At 42.7% G+C, this 16587-nt stretch overlaps 1 protein-coding gene across 1 annotated transcript in view; it reads left to right on the plus strand.

Annotated features, from left to right (window-relative positions):
* The window catches only part of LOC311254962 (sodium- and chloride-dependent taurine transporter-like), a 35315-nt gene that overhangs the window by 11081 nt on the left and 7647 nt on the right, over positions 1-16587 (plus strand). The window contains exons 3-11 of the mRNA XM_084349053.1: positions 125-259; positions 6152-6240; positions 7243-7394; positions 7836-7968; positions 9881-10015; positions 10644-10747; positions 10847-10971; positions 13770-13882; positions 14862-14999. Coding sequence (XP_084205179.1) covers positions 125-259; positions 6152-6240; positions 7243-7394; positions 7836-7968; positions 9881-10015; positions 10644-10747; positions 10847-10971; positions 13770-13882; positions 14862-14999 — 1124 coding nt within the window. The remainder of the gene's footprint in view (positions 1-124; positions 260-6151; positions 6241-7242; positions 7395-7835; positions 7969-9880; positions 10016-10643; positions 10748-10846; positions 10972-13769; positions 13883-14861; positions 15000-16587) is intronic.

Genomic DNA, 16587 nt, shown 5'->3' on the forward strand with positions numbered 1-16587 from the left:
AATTATAAACATGTAACATGCTTCGGTTTTTGAATTCATCCTGATCATGTTTTCACTCCTGTCTTTGATAATCTTCTCTCCCTGTCCATCTGCTGTTGCTCCACTCTTCGTTCCCTCCACCCAGGTGCATTTCTCATCCCCTACTTCATCTTCCTGTTTGGCGGAGGTCTGCCAGTCTTCTTCCTGGAGGTCGCCCTGGGTCAGTTCACCTCTGAGGGTGGCATCACCTGCTGGGAGAAGCTCTGCCCCATCTTTACTGGTACGTAGCCCCTCACCAAAAGCTGCTGTACTGAACTGATGACCTTTTGAGCAAATGTAATGTCAGTAATAACAAAAAGGGTTGTTGTGGAGGTTGGAGTGGTGGGTGGATGGTGTATTCACGCTCATCAGTGGTGTCCCTGGTGTGTCTCGTCTCACGGGGGGACTCTTTAGACTCTGCTCCTGGAAACCCCTCGCTTAGCACCGTGGAGACAGAGTCTATTTTAAAAAACTGTGGTCTACAATCACAAGGGAACAGAACGAACTACTTAAACACATTAAGATTTAGCTGGAAGTGTATGTGAGTTTCACGGGCTATAAAAACTGAATTTGATCCTCCAAAAGACCGAAAATCGAGCCATAAATGTTGTTTACGGTTCCCAGATTGCTTTTAAAGTTTTAATAACTTGATCAAGATGCATGGTTGTTAAAAATCTTGCACATTTTTATTACCTTGCAAAGCAGCTGGATTAGCACAATCAACTGATCATGTGATCCCACAAATCCATTTTGCCAGCCTTGCACTTCTGGCCGAACACACAGGCGTCGGCACTGCTGGCAGCTACGGGCCGTAGTTTAGGTGTGACGCCCAGCGAGAGACACACAGTCGGATGAAAACAACAATGGTTCGGTAAGTGTTTCTTCACTGAAACAGGAGCAAAGAACCGCAGGCTTTTCTCGATGGGGAAAAGATGTTTTCAGTGACGGACGTTGATACACAGATTGTTTGTCCAATCAACTGCACAAACAGTTTCTAGCGGTTCCAAAAACAATCCATATGGCGCTTCAGATTAGCAAATTTATGGAAATTTGAGGAATTGAATACAGAGATGAAAGAAATATTATCAATACTATACTATATTATCAATAATACTATTCAATACTAGTTTGTCTTCCCTTAAAGAGGTTATAATCAATACTTTTGTGTAAAAACAATGAGACAACATCACCTGAATCTGTAGCCCACCTCAACTTGAGACAGCTAACGAGCCTCTTTTCCTTTGGGAGATTATAGAAAAAATTAAAAACAGAGCTACAAAAAGGCAGAATACTGAACAGAGAGCTGTGTAAATAAGCTGCATTTGCTAACAGGACAACTTAAAAGGTGATGATATGTCAGTGTTCATTCACACCTTGTTTTCGCTGCCCACAAGAGGCCAAAAACAAAAAAGTTATAGCAGCAAGAAATTATTTTTCTGTTCTTCACAAAGGGTAAAAACGCCAAAATCTAAAGCCTTGATGACATCCTGGTCAAATGAAACACATATTACATTCACATGCATAAAACTCTTCTTTATTGTCTACATTACACACAAATACAACAAACACAGCTGCTTGAACCTTTGCTCCACCCGTGTCTCTGACTGTAGCTCCGTCACATCTCACCGGTTCGACTGAGTGTCACCAGCCCTTTTTCCTGTTCAACTGCTGGCTTTAAATTTTTCCAGACCTCTGTTGCTTTTCACAGAGGAATGGCTGTGCAACATAAGGCTGAGTCACGCCACGCTCCCTCCAATCAGACTGCTGAGGCGTTACCAGGCAACCAGCCCTGCTCTGGTACACCAACACACTGAGGCCTCTCTTCTGCTGTAACCTTCTCCGGCTCTCACCTCGTCTCCCCGTGAAGAAAATACTCTACGCTCGTCCAAGAAAAAAAATGGCATCCAGACTTCTTAGATGTCTCGTGTCGGATCGAGACGTGTTTTGTTTTTGTTTTTGTTTTTTTCGCCCGTCCGTCCTCTCCTTTTTCTTCAGTGCATCTCCTCCTTTTCCTTCCGTCCCCGAGCTTCTCTCTCTTTCTCCGTATTCCCTCGTCGGTTTCTTCTCACCTCCCCCTCTCCTGCTGTTCGACAACAGCTGAATAAGGTTAATGTATTCATCACTGTCTTCTTTTCTCTTCTTCACGTTCGTACAGACAATTCGTCTCGAGCAAACGCACAAACCTCTTTTTCAGTTCTACCCTCACGTTCGTACATTTAGTGGAGTAATTTCACCGCTCGTCGTTTTATTCATTTAATTATTTAATGACGCTTCTCTTCTCACCTTCACATATAAACACATTCAGTCTTTCTTTGAGACACATTAACCCGCCCCCGCCCGTCTCTCTCTCTCTCTCTCTCTCATGCACACACACACACACAAAAACGAGACGGTGTACACAGTGTCCCAAATCACACGTTGCTACGGCAACAGCGCGGCAACACATCAGAGAGATGGAGGGAGGGGGAAAAAGAAAAAGAAAAGCAGAGCAGCGAGATCTGAGGGAGCCCGAGAGATGGATTGATAAAGGGCGAGAGAAAGGTGGGAGAGGGAGGCAAAGAAAAGATGGTGATGGTGATGGAAGGAAGGAGGGGAGGACGACACCGAGGGGGAAAGGATGAGTCAGTCGTGGAGGACTGAGAAATGGAGAGAATGAAATAATAAAAAAGGACTGAGGCGAGAAAAGAGGGAGAACAAAGATGGGAGGAGGGAGGGAGAAGAAAGAGCGCTCACTCTATACCTTATTTATGTTATTAAAAACCTTTGAGTGCACATGATTCGGAGACATCAATGCGAAGCTTTGTTGTGCTAGCATTATGGATTTGATCAGAGATGAGAGAGAGCGAGGGACAGAAGGAGGATCCAGACATGTGATTAGTCCGCTTCCAGACATCTGAATTGCTGCCCACATCTCTGATTTTTCAGGGATCAAAAAGAGTCTCGTGTTCGCTGTGAAACAACAGAGTCAGTCAAGTCTGTGTCTGCGCCGTCCAACTCGCTAACAAAGAGAAATGCGACTGAAAAAGTGTTCAAGCGGCCGTGCATTGATGTGAGAAACTGTGACTTAACTGCTTCTATCAGCTGCTGCAGCAAAAGCAAAGATGTACACAGGCTGAAAACCTGGAACCGAACCGAAGTGTCAAACACAACATGACACCATGAACAGAATGTTAACAACATCGTTAATCATCCGGCAACATGTGATTATCCTCGTCCCTCCAGCTGGAAACAAACCTAAAGATTTTTTAAACGCACCAACAAATAACTGCACATATTGACTGACTGAGCAAAAGCGTCGAAAATACTCGCTAGACTGTTATTAAGAGTCCTGTAGCTCGGCAACTGCCAAATTACTCTTGACGTGTTCTTACACCAAAACAGAAAAGCAGCGCTCATACAGGGAACAGTGTGTCTCGCCGCTTTTTTTACGCCACACGGAAAAAACTGGAGAAGAAACGCTAAATTTGGGTGAGATGGTGCGTGGAGAGCTGCGGTATTTAAACCCGATGAGGTGGATTATAGAATAATTACTGCTCTCTCACTCAGATTTTACCACAGTTTAACATTTGCTTGTGGTTTCTTCGCCCAGTTCTGGTTTTATTATTCCTCCCAAGTGCACAAATGATGTGAATGTACCCAAGTTACCCTCAGTGCAAAGAGAACATCTGCTGTTGTGACTGCGTAAAAGTTAAACCCTGGATTATAATAATAATGATGGTGACTTTATTTATTTAGCACTTAAAACAGATTTGCAGAATACTGAACATACAACATAGTATTAAGGTCAGTTACAAATACACAAAAGTATTTCACATGACTTTTCCATCAGCATGAGGGTGAAGAGACTAAAATCTTCACATGTTGGTGAACTTATCCTTTAAAGGTATCTAAAAAATCATTTCTAAAAGACACAAGTAGATAGTACAACGCCCTCTTTATAAACATAATCTCTACAGATAATATTCAGGCAAGTACAGTCATTTAAATGTTGGACTGGATCAGAATCCTTCCAACACCACACACTCAATGACTGCATGATTTTATTTTTCCAACATCCCCACAGGGTCAGTCCAACGTGACGGGGTCGCTCGTCAAGCCCAAATCCTATTTCAGTATGCTCAACAGTCATAATTTGTGTCTTGATTTAGACACAAGCCAGTTTTTCAGAGTACACTGACGCTGTTTGTTATAGATATGATGTGAAACATGTTAGAAAAAGGCCAATAGCGGCATTTCACATCGTCCTGATACTGAATGATATCACAGGCAGTTCTTTCATCAGTCTCGGACCCTTAAAGAGACTTTTTTCTTCTTCCTCTGGGAATCATCACATGTGCAGTTCACAATGAGTCTGTGCGTTTTTAAAAAGGAATCGATCGTTAATGTAAACAGAGCGAGCGAGGTCAGCCGAGGTCAGCAGATGACCACGAGAAGTGACATCATGGAGGAGGACACATCTGTTTGTTTGATCAGCACTGTTCCATGTGATCTGTGCAAGAGACTGACTGTGTGTGTGTGTGTGTGTGTGTGTGTGTGTGTTTAAGACATGCAGGGGCTTGGCAGCTGCTAATTAGCTGAGTAATTAAAAGGACATGATGCGGTGTTGGAATAATTCACACATTCACACACACACGCACACACACATTAAGACACACTCAGATTTATGCAGACTGTTCACAAGACCGACACACACACACACACACAGATGGCCAATGACGTTGAAGGACATTAATTTGGATGAGTGGCCTCTGTTGGCTGTGTATGCGGACAGAAAGTACACACACACACACACAATGTATTTATATACTTATAAGGGCCTTCACAATTGTTACTTAACCTTTGACCTAAAACCTAATCCGTGTTCAAATCTTGACCCAAATCCCAGCTGCCACACCTGTTTTCCATTTTGGAGGATTTTCTTATCTTTATAACTTTGTGTAGTCAAAACACACACACGCAGACACACACACACACACACGCATTCTTGATCCTGTGTTTACCAGCAGCTCCGTCTCAAGGCCGGTACCGACGCAATGAAAGTCGGCTCAACCGTCTCCCAAACACGTCAAACCAAGTTGGAGCGCGGGGCAACGCCAGTGAAGGTTAAAGGAATTAAAACATGATTGCCGTTAAACCTTCAGTCGGATAAACAGACTGAGGGTATTTATGAACAGGAATATCAACACGGATGATACTCTCTCTTCTGAATGTCAACTGATAAAACTGTGCACAGTGTTACACAGTGCGAACAATGAACACAGTGTTTCTTCAGCATAAAAAGGAAAAAAGAGAAATTTCCCCAAAACAGGAAGTCGTATCTGAAAAGTAAACTGAAGAACGGGATGCGGGTCAGGTGGATTTATCTTTTACCCTTTGTGTGACCCAGGTTCAGTTCAGTATTCCATATTTTACATCATTTCATACACCTTTTCTTGTAATTTACTCCGAGGTGGTTATCTTTGGAAACTTTTTGTCTCTTTGGTTTGAACACACATGTTTCTGGCAGCATGAACATGAAGAACCCCAAAATCTGCAGGCAGGTTTGAAAGGCATGTATTCTTTAAAGAAATCACCAAAAAGACACCATTTATCATGTACTACACACATTTCCACCAGGAAAAGTAACCAAATGTAAGCTTGAAATATTGATATTTCATCAAAATCACTTTATCCTTTTAGCCTGTAAAGTCTGTGTCTGCTCTCACTTCATGAGACGTGTCACGAACGTTTCATTATGACCCGACCACTTTTACATCCTGTTTTCTGGCCAATCAAAATCCACCACCTAAAAAAACCTTCCTCTTGTAAAATGTTGAGACATCACATGGACTAATATGGTGAAAAATACAGGGGGAAGTTGACAGGGATCCGTCAGTCACATGAGGAAAAGGGGAAACATCTGCAGCTTCTGTGAGGCCCAGAGCTGATGTTTGATGTCTGATGTTATTTCAACATAAAAAAAATGTATATGTTATTTTAAAGAGGTTTCAGTTTAGGACATTATTGTGTTTCAGCTGAAGCCAAGATCACATTTTGTCTTTCAGTCGTTCTTTGCCACTTCACCGGACTGTTGATGTCTTTTTGAATCATCACCTTGACCTTCTCTCTCCTCTGTCCTCTCTCCTCTCTCCAGGTATTGGTTACGCCTCCATTGTGATCGTGTCCCTGCTGAATATCTACTACATCGTCATCCTGGCCTGGGGTCTCTACTACCTGTGCCAGGTAGGTTTAAGAGTCCTCTCTCTTTTCTTTTCTTCCCCTCACACTTCCTTCACAAATGACTTACATTTTAGAGATACTTCAGGATATTTATCAGGGCAGTGTGACTTCTGGTTCTTCGGCTCTCTGGCTGGCTGGAATGTCAGTGCTGCAGAAACTCAAGGTTGTCTCGTAAAAGTATCAGGATCAGCCAAATGAAGAGATGATAAAATGGAAATTGTAATTCCCCTGCCAGCACACAACACACAGTGTAAACCACAGTCATGTAAATGTAAAAGGAGTGTATCAGGTCACAGTTGGCCTATCTAGTGTCCCAGATACCCGTCACACTGTAGTGTGAAGATACGTCACGGTCTTCTTCTCTCGCTCATCAAAAAGATGAGTGTGAGTGTGCATACTGAAAGTGTAGGTGTGTGTCAGTGTATCAGGTCAAAGCTTGCAGGATTCAAATCAATAACTTCTCAGCTCATCGTACGTTCCCCGCTCAAAAAAGTGTTTGTTTAATTCACCCATGACTAGCAAACTCATGTTTTTGGGTTCTTTTGGTATCAGAGCCGTGGTCCGGTCCAGGCTTTAGATTCTAACTGGCACAACCGTCGGTCAGAGAAAGGATCAGTGAGTCAGGCGGACTAGAAGAACATCAAACTAAACAAGCCCCCCCGTCCCTGCACTCTCTCTGCTACCCGGGAATCAAAAGTGGGGGATGGCGTTTCTACAAGGGGGATGTATCGTCCAATAAAAAGTTTTCCGAAGTGTTCCCGAGCCCGTGTAGTAACGACAAAGTGTTGAACCTGTTTGTGAACGACTGAGTCTTTCGAGGTCGCCCCCTTCATGACACCATCACCTGTTACCACTGAACCTGTTCACCTGTGGAATTTTTCCCCAACAGGTGTTTTTTCGTCGCAGCTTGTTTGAAGGGTGTTTGCTGGCATCAAATTCAGGATGAGCAATGTTCTTACAGAAATCAATGACGCTGAAAACGCTTCTGTTTTTTTGCATTTTCAGTGTTTTCGGACGGAGCTGCCCTGGGCCAAGTGCAATCAGCCCTGGAACACCGATCGCTGCATCGAGGACACCGTCCGCAAGAACAAATCCCTTTGGATGGCTGCCAACGCCTCCAACCTAAACTTCACCTCCCCCGTCACCGAGTTCTGGGAGTGAGTTACATAAGACCACACGTACCTGCTCACTTGCATAACCAAACACAAAAATGTTCATGTGTCCTGCAATTTGGATGGTAATCTACCACTTTGTGTAGGCCAGCGCAGGAAGTTAAACACAGTGTTGTTCACTTTGATTTTGATTGGCTGGCAGTAAGAGAGACTGTAAATGGACCTGGACACATTTGGAAGAAGCTTAAAAATGTTGTATGTCTTTTGACACCCACCAAAGACGACCTGTTCAACTGTCCCAAGGACACAGGAAGTCACTTACATATCAGTTATTTGGTCTTTGCACATGTAAATACCCCCACACAGACGTGCATACGCCCATTCCTACAAAACAGAACAGAGATTGACTTGAAATAAGTGAAAATTGTCTTGCTGTTTGTCACGGCTGAGCACACACACTCACAGAGATTTCCTCTTGTGTTGCAGACATAATGTGCTGGGTATCACCAATGGTATCGAGGACATTGGCCCTGTTAAATGGGACCTGGCTCTGTGTTTACTGGTCGTCTGGGTCATCTGCTTCTTCTGCATCTGGAAGGGAGTCAAGTCCACTGGCAAGGTAAACACATGTTTCAGTGCTCTGTCTTTTTTTTTGGTTGTGTTTTACACTGTTGAACTTGCTGAACTCAAAGAAAAAAAGAGAAAAAAAAGTACAAGAACCGACTTGTCCACTTTTATCATTGCTGTATCAAAGTGTCTGCCAGAAACCCCGACTGGGTGACACTCATATGATTTTTTTCACTGCGGTCTGGCCAAGAGAACAATAGGGGCTATGTTCGAGCTGAGTGCAGGCCTGGGTGGGCTTAAGGTAGTGGCAAGTGCATGTGCTTGCAATGTTTGGGTCTAAATTACTTCTTCTGTTCGAACATAACTGGAACTGGAAGAATCAGTTTTTTCAGCTCATACATCACAATAATTAAAAAAAGACACAAGAAATCTGCAACGTTGTACATCATGTGCCATAACTGAGGGGGGTTCTCAGATTATAATTGAGGCATGACTTGAATTTAGTTAATTTACTACAGACATGTGAGAGGGAAGAATAGAATACTGTCAGGGCAACATCTGGTTTTACTTTGCTGTTGTGAGTCCTCCCAAAGATAGACGGCTTTTCTGCAGACAAATGGATCAACTGATATCCGTCCAAGCAAAGGGTTTAATATACTTCTATATATGGAAGTTAAACAGTAGCTTGCTAACCTAGCTCACACTCAAGAGGTTTTATTGAGCTCCCTATGAAGAAGAAAGTACATAGTAGTTTGTATAAACTGGGAGGAGTGTTTCTGTTTGTTTGCTGAAAACTATTCCTTGCTCATGGTCCATGGTCATGGTCAAAATCTAGCTACTGTTGTCTCAATGTTATTGCTAATTTTTGGGTTCCAAGCTAATACCAACACACAGCATGTTTTTTGCTACCAATGCTACCAATGCTAACAATATTTTGAGGGGAAAAGTTGGCTAATGGGAAGAATTAGTATTGAAGAGAAACTGTTCTAGATGTAAATAAAAATATAGATTACATTTACAACATTTGTTTTAACATCAGAAGGCTAACTAGCTTAATAAGCTTACCTAACTCTCCAACTTCATGTGGCGTCAGCTGTGTTACCTGAGCTATTAGCAGGTATGCTATTAAGTAAAGCGTGGCCAAATTGTGGGGGCCAGTGTGGATCCTGGAGCCCTGGATGGAGTCCCTCCCTCGTGCAGTGTCCCTCCCCATCACCCCATCTGAGCATCAACCATGCCGAATTTACCTGGCAAGAACATTGACCTTCATGAAAAAGCTTTCAGGATCTTTCAAAATTTTTGCGATCTTGCAAAAGAACATCTTTTTTTCACCTTCAATACCTACAATATTCATACTGTATGTTTAACAGCTGAGCATTCAAGAGGTACCGGGACATAAATCCCCCCTCGTAGATTATTACAGGATGGATTTAGCCACGGATGAAATGGGAACATTTTCCGACCTTGTTCGGCTGCTGCTACAGCAACAACAACAACAACAACAACAACAACAACAACTCACCCGAGACCAGAAGCAGCTCAATCAATCCCAGACTACTCTTTTTATAGCCTCAACACTCTGTATTGATTGGTCCGGCCTGATTTATGCTCTTTGGTTGCTCCATTTTGTAACTCTGGTAATAAAGTCACTCCTACAAGGCCAAGTGTGGTCACCGCTTTCCAAATAACAGATACTGATACACACTCTATTGATTTAAGTGACAGCCTGTGGTCTGTTTGTCATAATCCAAAAACAACTTCCAGAGTGCACACATTTCTCAAACATAATTGCCTGTGATGACACCAAAGATATTAGCCAATCGCAAGTTAACGTCCATGTCATGGCCAAGGCAGACCATATTTAAAACTGAAGCTTCAACAACTACATAATAGACTGTCCTTGTAGAATACAACAAACCGCAGTGTTTCCATAATGTGTTTTCTGTATTGTGATCTCTCTCCAGGTGGTCTACTTCACAGCCACGTTCCCATTTATCATGCTCATTGTGCTGTTGATTCGTGGTGTGACGCTGCCGGGTGCTAGCCAGGGAATCAAGTTCTACCTTTACCCTGACCTCACTCGCCTGAAGGACCCAGAGGTAGGTGCCCCTGTGCTGCCTCAGTGCAAAAAAACCCATTAGTGGGCTTCATTGTGAACCGCTCCCTGTTGAACTAGTCAAAATGTTTGTCTGCACAGAAAGTGTCCGAAGTAGATGCCATTTTTTACAATTTCGGTGTATAATCAGTTGGTGAATCGGCTAACCACGGGCTCCTGCTAACTATCAGCACGATGCTAACTCTTTCCACCTACACCGACAGTCGGTTTGCATAAAATCAAACCGGTTTAAGATGGTACACCGAACCAGAAACTGACCGAACCCTAACACACAATTGGCACATGTAGTCGTTGCGTAAGTTGCTACATCTTCAATTAGTCCAGTTGGTTCGTTAGGTGTTTGAGACGACAAAAACATTTTAACAAACCCAGACTAAACCTGCGTTCAGTCTGATCGAACCTTTAGGCAGTCCATCCATGGAAATGTCCAAGCCGAACCTTCACCAACGCATCTCTGCTAGGCCTAGATTCTGCTAGACTTGCGCCGACCCGACTCACCTCGTCCATATTAGCGTTACCCACGGATGTAATTCGTCTCCTAGCGTCTCATGTGCTCCCCTCATCAGCAGGCCTCAGCCTTTCTGTCCCCATTTTCTCACCCTCCCTGACAGGTGTGGATTGATGCCGGCACACAGATCTTCTTCTCCTATGCCATCTGTTTGGGCGCCATGACGTCCTTGGGGAGCTACAACAAGTACAAATACAACTGCTACAGGTGAGGCCTCAGTTTTCAGTGAGGGGTTTAGCTGTAGGGGAGAGCGGGATCCTTGTGTGTTCATTAACAAATCCTCCTCATGACATATGTGTGACATAGGGACTGTTTGCTGCTGGGAGCCCTCAACAGTGGTACCAGTTTTGTGTCTGGCTTCGCAATATTTTCCGTCCTGGGCTTCATGGCACAAGAGCAAGGGGTGGACATTGCTGATGTGGCAGAGTCAGGTACGAGGGTTCTGTAAAGGCGGCAGTGATGGTGGGCGCTGCTTCCTGGTTAACAAATTTAAAAAAAAAGACAACAAAAAAAACAGTTATTACAAAGAAAAACAGCAACGAAACCCAAGAGAGAATTGGCCAATACGTTTCATTCATTCATTGATTCCTTTGATTAATTACAAATGACGGCATCGGAATATGGAAGTTTCCGCAATCAAACACTCCTTGACGAAAGCAGAATGTGAGAGAGAATATGGACATATTTGGTCGGCTGGTTAGCGCATCATTTTAAGTAAAGTTGGATGGATTAGTGCTACGATACAGATGTTTTTTTTTTTTTTTCATTTTTAGAGACTAATGGCCGAATTTAAACTTACAACTAGGTTTGTGATATACAGTGAATCTTGTGCCAGTGTCCTAGCTTGAACACGCTACCAGAGTTTTATCTCTGAGGTTCCTATTTCCTCCGCACGTGACAAACTGACGTCACCATTGTTGTGGCTCCTGTCTGTTCGAGTGATTTATTGGCTCATGGGGGTTAAAATGTATTTTTTTTAATATAAATTCCAGCATCTGTAACTGGCAGCTTTTTATCTTATTTGTGATTTATGATAGAGCCAGAGAAAGACTGTATCTCAGTTTTAAAATGTGTATTCATGATCACACGAGACTGAAGTGCTCTGGAAAAGCTTCAACTCTTTAGTGCCAAACATCTTGTTGATGGGACTTTGAGTCACAGTGTCACCTTATGATAGTTTACAGTGACTCTACAAGGCTGCGTAAGCAACACTGTTTATGTGCGGAGACAAAGTTAAGCCCAGTTTAAGGTGGGATTAAGCGTGACTTTCTGATAGATTCACACAAGGATTTCGCTGATGCTTGTTTTTCAGATCCCAAAGCAGCTTAAAGTTGACTGTTGACTCATTCTTTAGAAGTACCTGTTACACCTAAAGAAAGGTGTTAATACACCGACAGAGATCTGAAAGTTTTTGGGGCTTGTTTGAAAATCTCCTCTTTTTTTCTGGATTGTACATGCTTCAATTACATCCTTAAGAGATTAAGTTTCACGTTTGTGCCTCGTTTGATGACAAACAAGATGCGCTGTCATTTTTGCTTTATAACAGAACAATGAGATGATTAGCATCAAGTGCTTTTTGTGAGACCCAGGCTTCATCTACGGCCCCCCGAGATCATCCAGTGTTACAAAAGCAAATTTAGCAAACACTTTCCGTGCCGCCAGCTCAGTCAATATTGGACAATGTTCTTCACTTTTAGATCCAGTGCCAAATTAATCTTTGCAGAAATGTGCTGTATCAATGTTGTGTTTGGCAAGTGTGTTGATGCTGGGTGGGCTGACCAAAGAATAGAAGATTTTTATCAGACAGAGCATGAAACCCTAATGAAGCCTGAATAAGTGTGTCCATGTGCTGAGAACCTAAAGAGCATAGTAGGTCAGCAGGCCCACAGATAGTGCTACTACCCCGGCTAGGAACAAGTAAGTCTGCTTTAACTGTGACTGCTTGACTCTGAAGAACTAGAGATATGATAATTCATGTTCTCAGCATTAGATATTACGCTGACTGAATACACACAGATCACAGTGTGGTGTTTCACAGTGCAGTGTAAGCACACATGCTTTGGCTTCTGTTGACTCAAGAAAAAGAAAAAAAAAAGTTTTTAAAATGTAGTGTTTTTTATGTTTTGTACAGTCAAGCAATGACTTCTCACACTGTTTGATGTGAATCCTACTTCATGACTGTTTTGCTAGCATTTCCCCTCTCAGGGAATGGAAGATGTTGCTATTTTTCGAGTCAACGCGGTGTTTGGTTGGATGCCTTGTCATAATTTCTCAACAAAAAACTGAACATATTTATGTACCTCGCTATCAACTGCAATGCTGTTTTGCTGTTTCGACTGCTTCGTTGTTTCTTGACTTCTGTTTTACAGTTCCCAATGTCAAATTACACTTCAGGGAAAAAAAACAAAACAAAAAAACAAACAAAGCCTTTTGCTTTTTTATTTGACATCCCGGTTTGCATCTGCTGCTGTTTTGCAACGGCCATTTTGCATTCCTCATAGAAAAGGATCACGCTTAATTCGAGGCAGGGATGCAAAATGGCTCGAGTGACGTAGCTGCTGTCAAACTTAAATTATTTAAAGATGCACTTGATTTACCTTTTCTAGCAGTTGGTTGCCTCCATCTTGAAGGCTTCACAGCTGCCTGGGAAGGTGAATCAAGCAACCTTTAAAGCAGGTATATTTTGATTGTAAGTGCTGCACACAACACACGCTCTAGTTACGATCCACTACACACTGTACACACTTCCATTTATGGGATGCTTTACAATGACTCTCATGTCTTGCTTCCACAGAGATGCTGTTACACGATACTCAGAATAATTTACATTTTATATATTACACTATCAATGTTCCTCATTGTTCAGTTGTCCTGTTTTGCATTACTTCCTTGTAGAAGATATGAAATTGTGTCGTGTGTTAAGTGCAGACAGTTAGTATAAAATGTCATAATTAGCAGGTAAGTAAGGATTAGACGTACTTAATAGCCGTATATTGACAACACATAGCGTTACACAAACACACAACACACTCACAGGAACAACTATTCGCAGTACAGTCGAGGTTTTGACCATGCATTCGTGTTCTGGTTCTGCGTCTCCATTGTTTGGGGCCCTTTCTTCCCACAGGGATGCAGATCCGATGAGCTTATCACGATACTAATGTCACCTCTCCCCCTCCCTCCCCTCTGTCTGCTCTCCCCCTCCCCCCAAACCTCCCCTCCTCTGCAGGTCCAGGCCTGGCATTCATTGCCTACCCCAAGGCTGTAACCATGATGCCTTTTCCTACACTCTGGGCAATTCTCTTCTTCATTATGCTGCTGCTGCTTGGCCTCGACAGTCAGGTTAGCACAAACGCGGACACATTCATTCAGCAGCTGTTAGAGACGTTAAGGAAGTGGTGATAACATCAGATTAACTGCCAAACGGCTGCTTTTAACTGCTCATCCTTCAACAGTGGCAGCCTGTGCACAGAGTTGTTATGCGAGTCTCAGTATGTCTTTCAGTTTTTAGCAAAACAAAATACAAAGTGCTGATGAAGACAAATTAGAAAACAAAACAAAAGAAATTTGGTTTCAGTGATCAACAGAATGAGAAGAAACAACTGTTTTGACATTATATTAAAGACCTTTATGTATTGAGTTGCAGAAATATCTGCTGGAGTTAGCATGCTAATCAGCTAGCCCCGGCCCTGCTGCCAGCTGCATGGCTAATTGAGGCAACTAGCTAACAGCACCTACAGTTAGCAGCAGTTAGCGGTTAGTGTGGTGATTTGCATGCTATTTTAGAGAATGCTATTTCTTACATGTTGAACCTTTTAATGAGGTTTGATACTTTGAAAACCTTTCAGGGATGAGGTGAGCTAGCAGGTGCAACATGATTTAGGTTTTAAATCAATCGAAATGAGTCAAATGTGGGATCAGTGATTCTTTTCTCGACTTGTGCACATCCAAAGGAAGAAAAACAAAACTTAGAAAATGGCACAGAGAGCTTACTGGGCGCCTTCAGCTGCACTTCTTATCCTTTTGTGCATGAAGATGATCAGCTGACTGATGTTACCGGATATTTATTGATTTGTTTGGGGAGAGTAAGTCTTTAATGGGCTATACATTACATACATTAGCATGGCCATTGACTCCCACATAATGGATTATGAATAAATTGATTAAATTAAAGCTGCTTTAGTCAAATTTACCAGGAAGTGGTTCCAAACAACAGCAAGAGAAGTCAGACTTCAGTAACATCAGTGATGATTTTTGACCAAAGAAAACCTGAAAGCCTGAGAACCAAGAAGCTTTGTGTGTCTGTTTCCCCCCCTTGCAGTTTGTGGAGGTGGAAGGGCAGATCACATCACTGGTGGATCTGTATCCGTCCTTCCTAAGGAAGGGTTACCGCAGAGAGGTCTTCATCGCTATCCTCTGCTGCATCAGCTACCTGCTTGGACTCACCATGGTTACCAAGGTAATGAACTATAACGGAGCAACACCCAGAGATCCTGACCAGAACATTTATAGGAACAGTGTTGACGCCAGAAGAACATAATGAACCGCCGTGGACATCAGACATCGTACTTTTTCATGGTTGAAGAAGAAAAAACAGGGTCTACAACAATCGCAGTATTTATCCAGTGTCACTAATTGTATAGATATACTGTAGCTGCTGACCTCGTTTCAGGCTCGAGCTCGCAGCTCAATACGTTCAGACAGCTAATAGTGTCGGTCCCTGCGGAGATGACAAGGGGCTATTTATACTGTCAAGTCATGAGAACTTCCCTTCCCCTCGTATTAATAGAAACAGTAGACCTGACTTAGCTTTTCCGAATCTTTCTCGTTCTCCTCCTTCTTTCCTATATCTGTCCCTCGTCTGTTTTCGCCCATCTTCATCATTTCTGACTCTTTTCCTTTGTGTCCTTTCTCCTTTAATTCTCCTGCATCGTCTGTCTTCACACTTTTTCCTCTCTCCTCTTCTGAACTCATTTTGTCTCTCATACCTTCTTCCATGTTGATTCTCTCTTTTTCGACCTTTTTCTCTAATTCGGAAATTAAGCTATTGACATTTATCTCTCGCCCTAGAATAATACAGACACATGATTGAGCTGTATCATCCTCCCGACACTTGCCCTTTACCGATAAACCCTTCTCGCTGCGGACAAATACAAGCGTAACAGTCATAACGTCCCAGGGTTCTGGTATCGTGCATGCTCAGCTTACGTCTGAGCTTTCTTGATATGACGAATCAAAGCATGGCGCAGTCTGCGACGGGTCTATTGAGCCTCCTCAAAGTGTGAATTTTGACCTTTAGTAAAAGCTCTTAGTTCAATAAGTGGAGTCTTTTAGGACATTTGAATCTAGTGGTAAAATGTGTAATTCCTCCAGGTTTTTTTTGTGAAAATCAGACTAGTTGCATCACAAGTGGTGACTTCATTCTCCCGGAAATCTTCAAGACAGAGACAGCCGATATGTTTTCACACATTTCTCACTCTTTCGCCACTTGTAAGAGTCTTAACTTCTGTGTGGGAGACGAACTTGAGTTGTCATGCCGCCTTTGAGTTCCAGCTAAATTCCACTTAGTGAAACCACTGTGGTTCGATCAGATGAGACCAGTTTTACAAGATTCATTGCACGAACAGACATAACAGATAAAGGTTGTTTGAAAAATGTAAGAAGCAGATACTATCAATAACTTCCTCCTTGTTGTTGAAGATGGTTAACTTGTATTTCACTTACGCCTAACCAGTTGCTCTACATGTGTCAAACAAAATGATAAATATAAAATGTGTAATTTCCTCAGAGCTACCGGCCTTTTCTTCCCTGAAAAACAGGAAATGAGACATGAAATATCCGTAGGCGACCGTTAAATATGTGTTGATTTAGATTTTTCTAGTGCAAAAGTGCAGTTTCTCCACTTATTCTCACACTCTGAACTCGTTCTTCATCCATCCTCATCCTCTCGACCCTCCCAGCCTTCCTCCTGTTCTCACACAACATCCAACCTTCTCACTGTCATTCTATTTTCTGCCTCCCTCCCTCCCCCTTCCCTCCCTCCGTCG

This window comes from Pagrus pagrus (genome assembly GCF_965226575.1).
Source record: "Pagrus pagrus genome assembly, chromosome: 3".
Lineage (NCBI taxonomy): Eukaryota > Metazoa > Chordata > Actinopteri > Spariformes > Sparidae > Pagrus > Pagrus pagrus.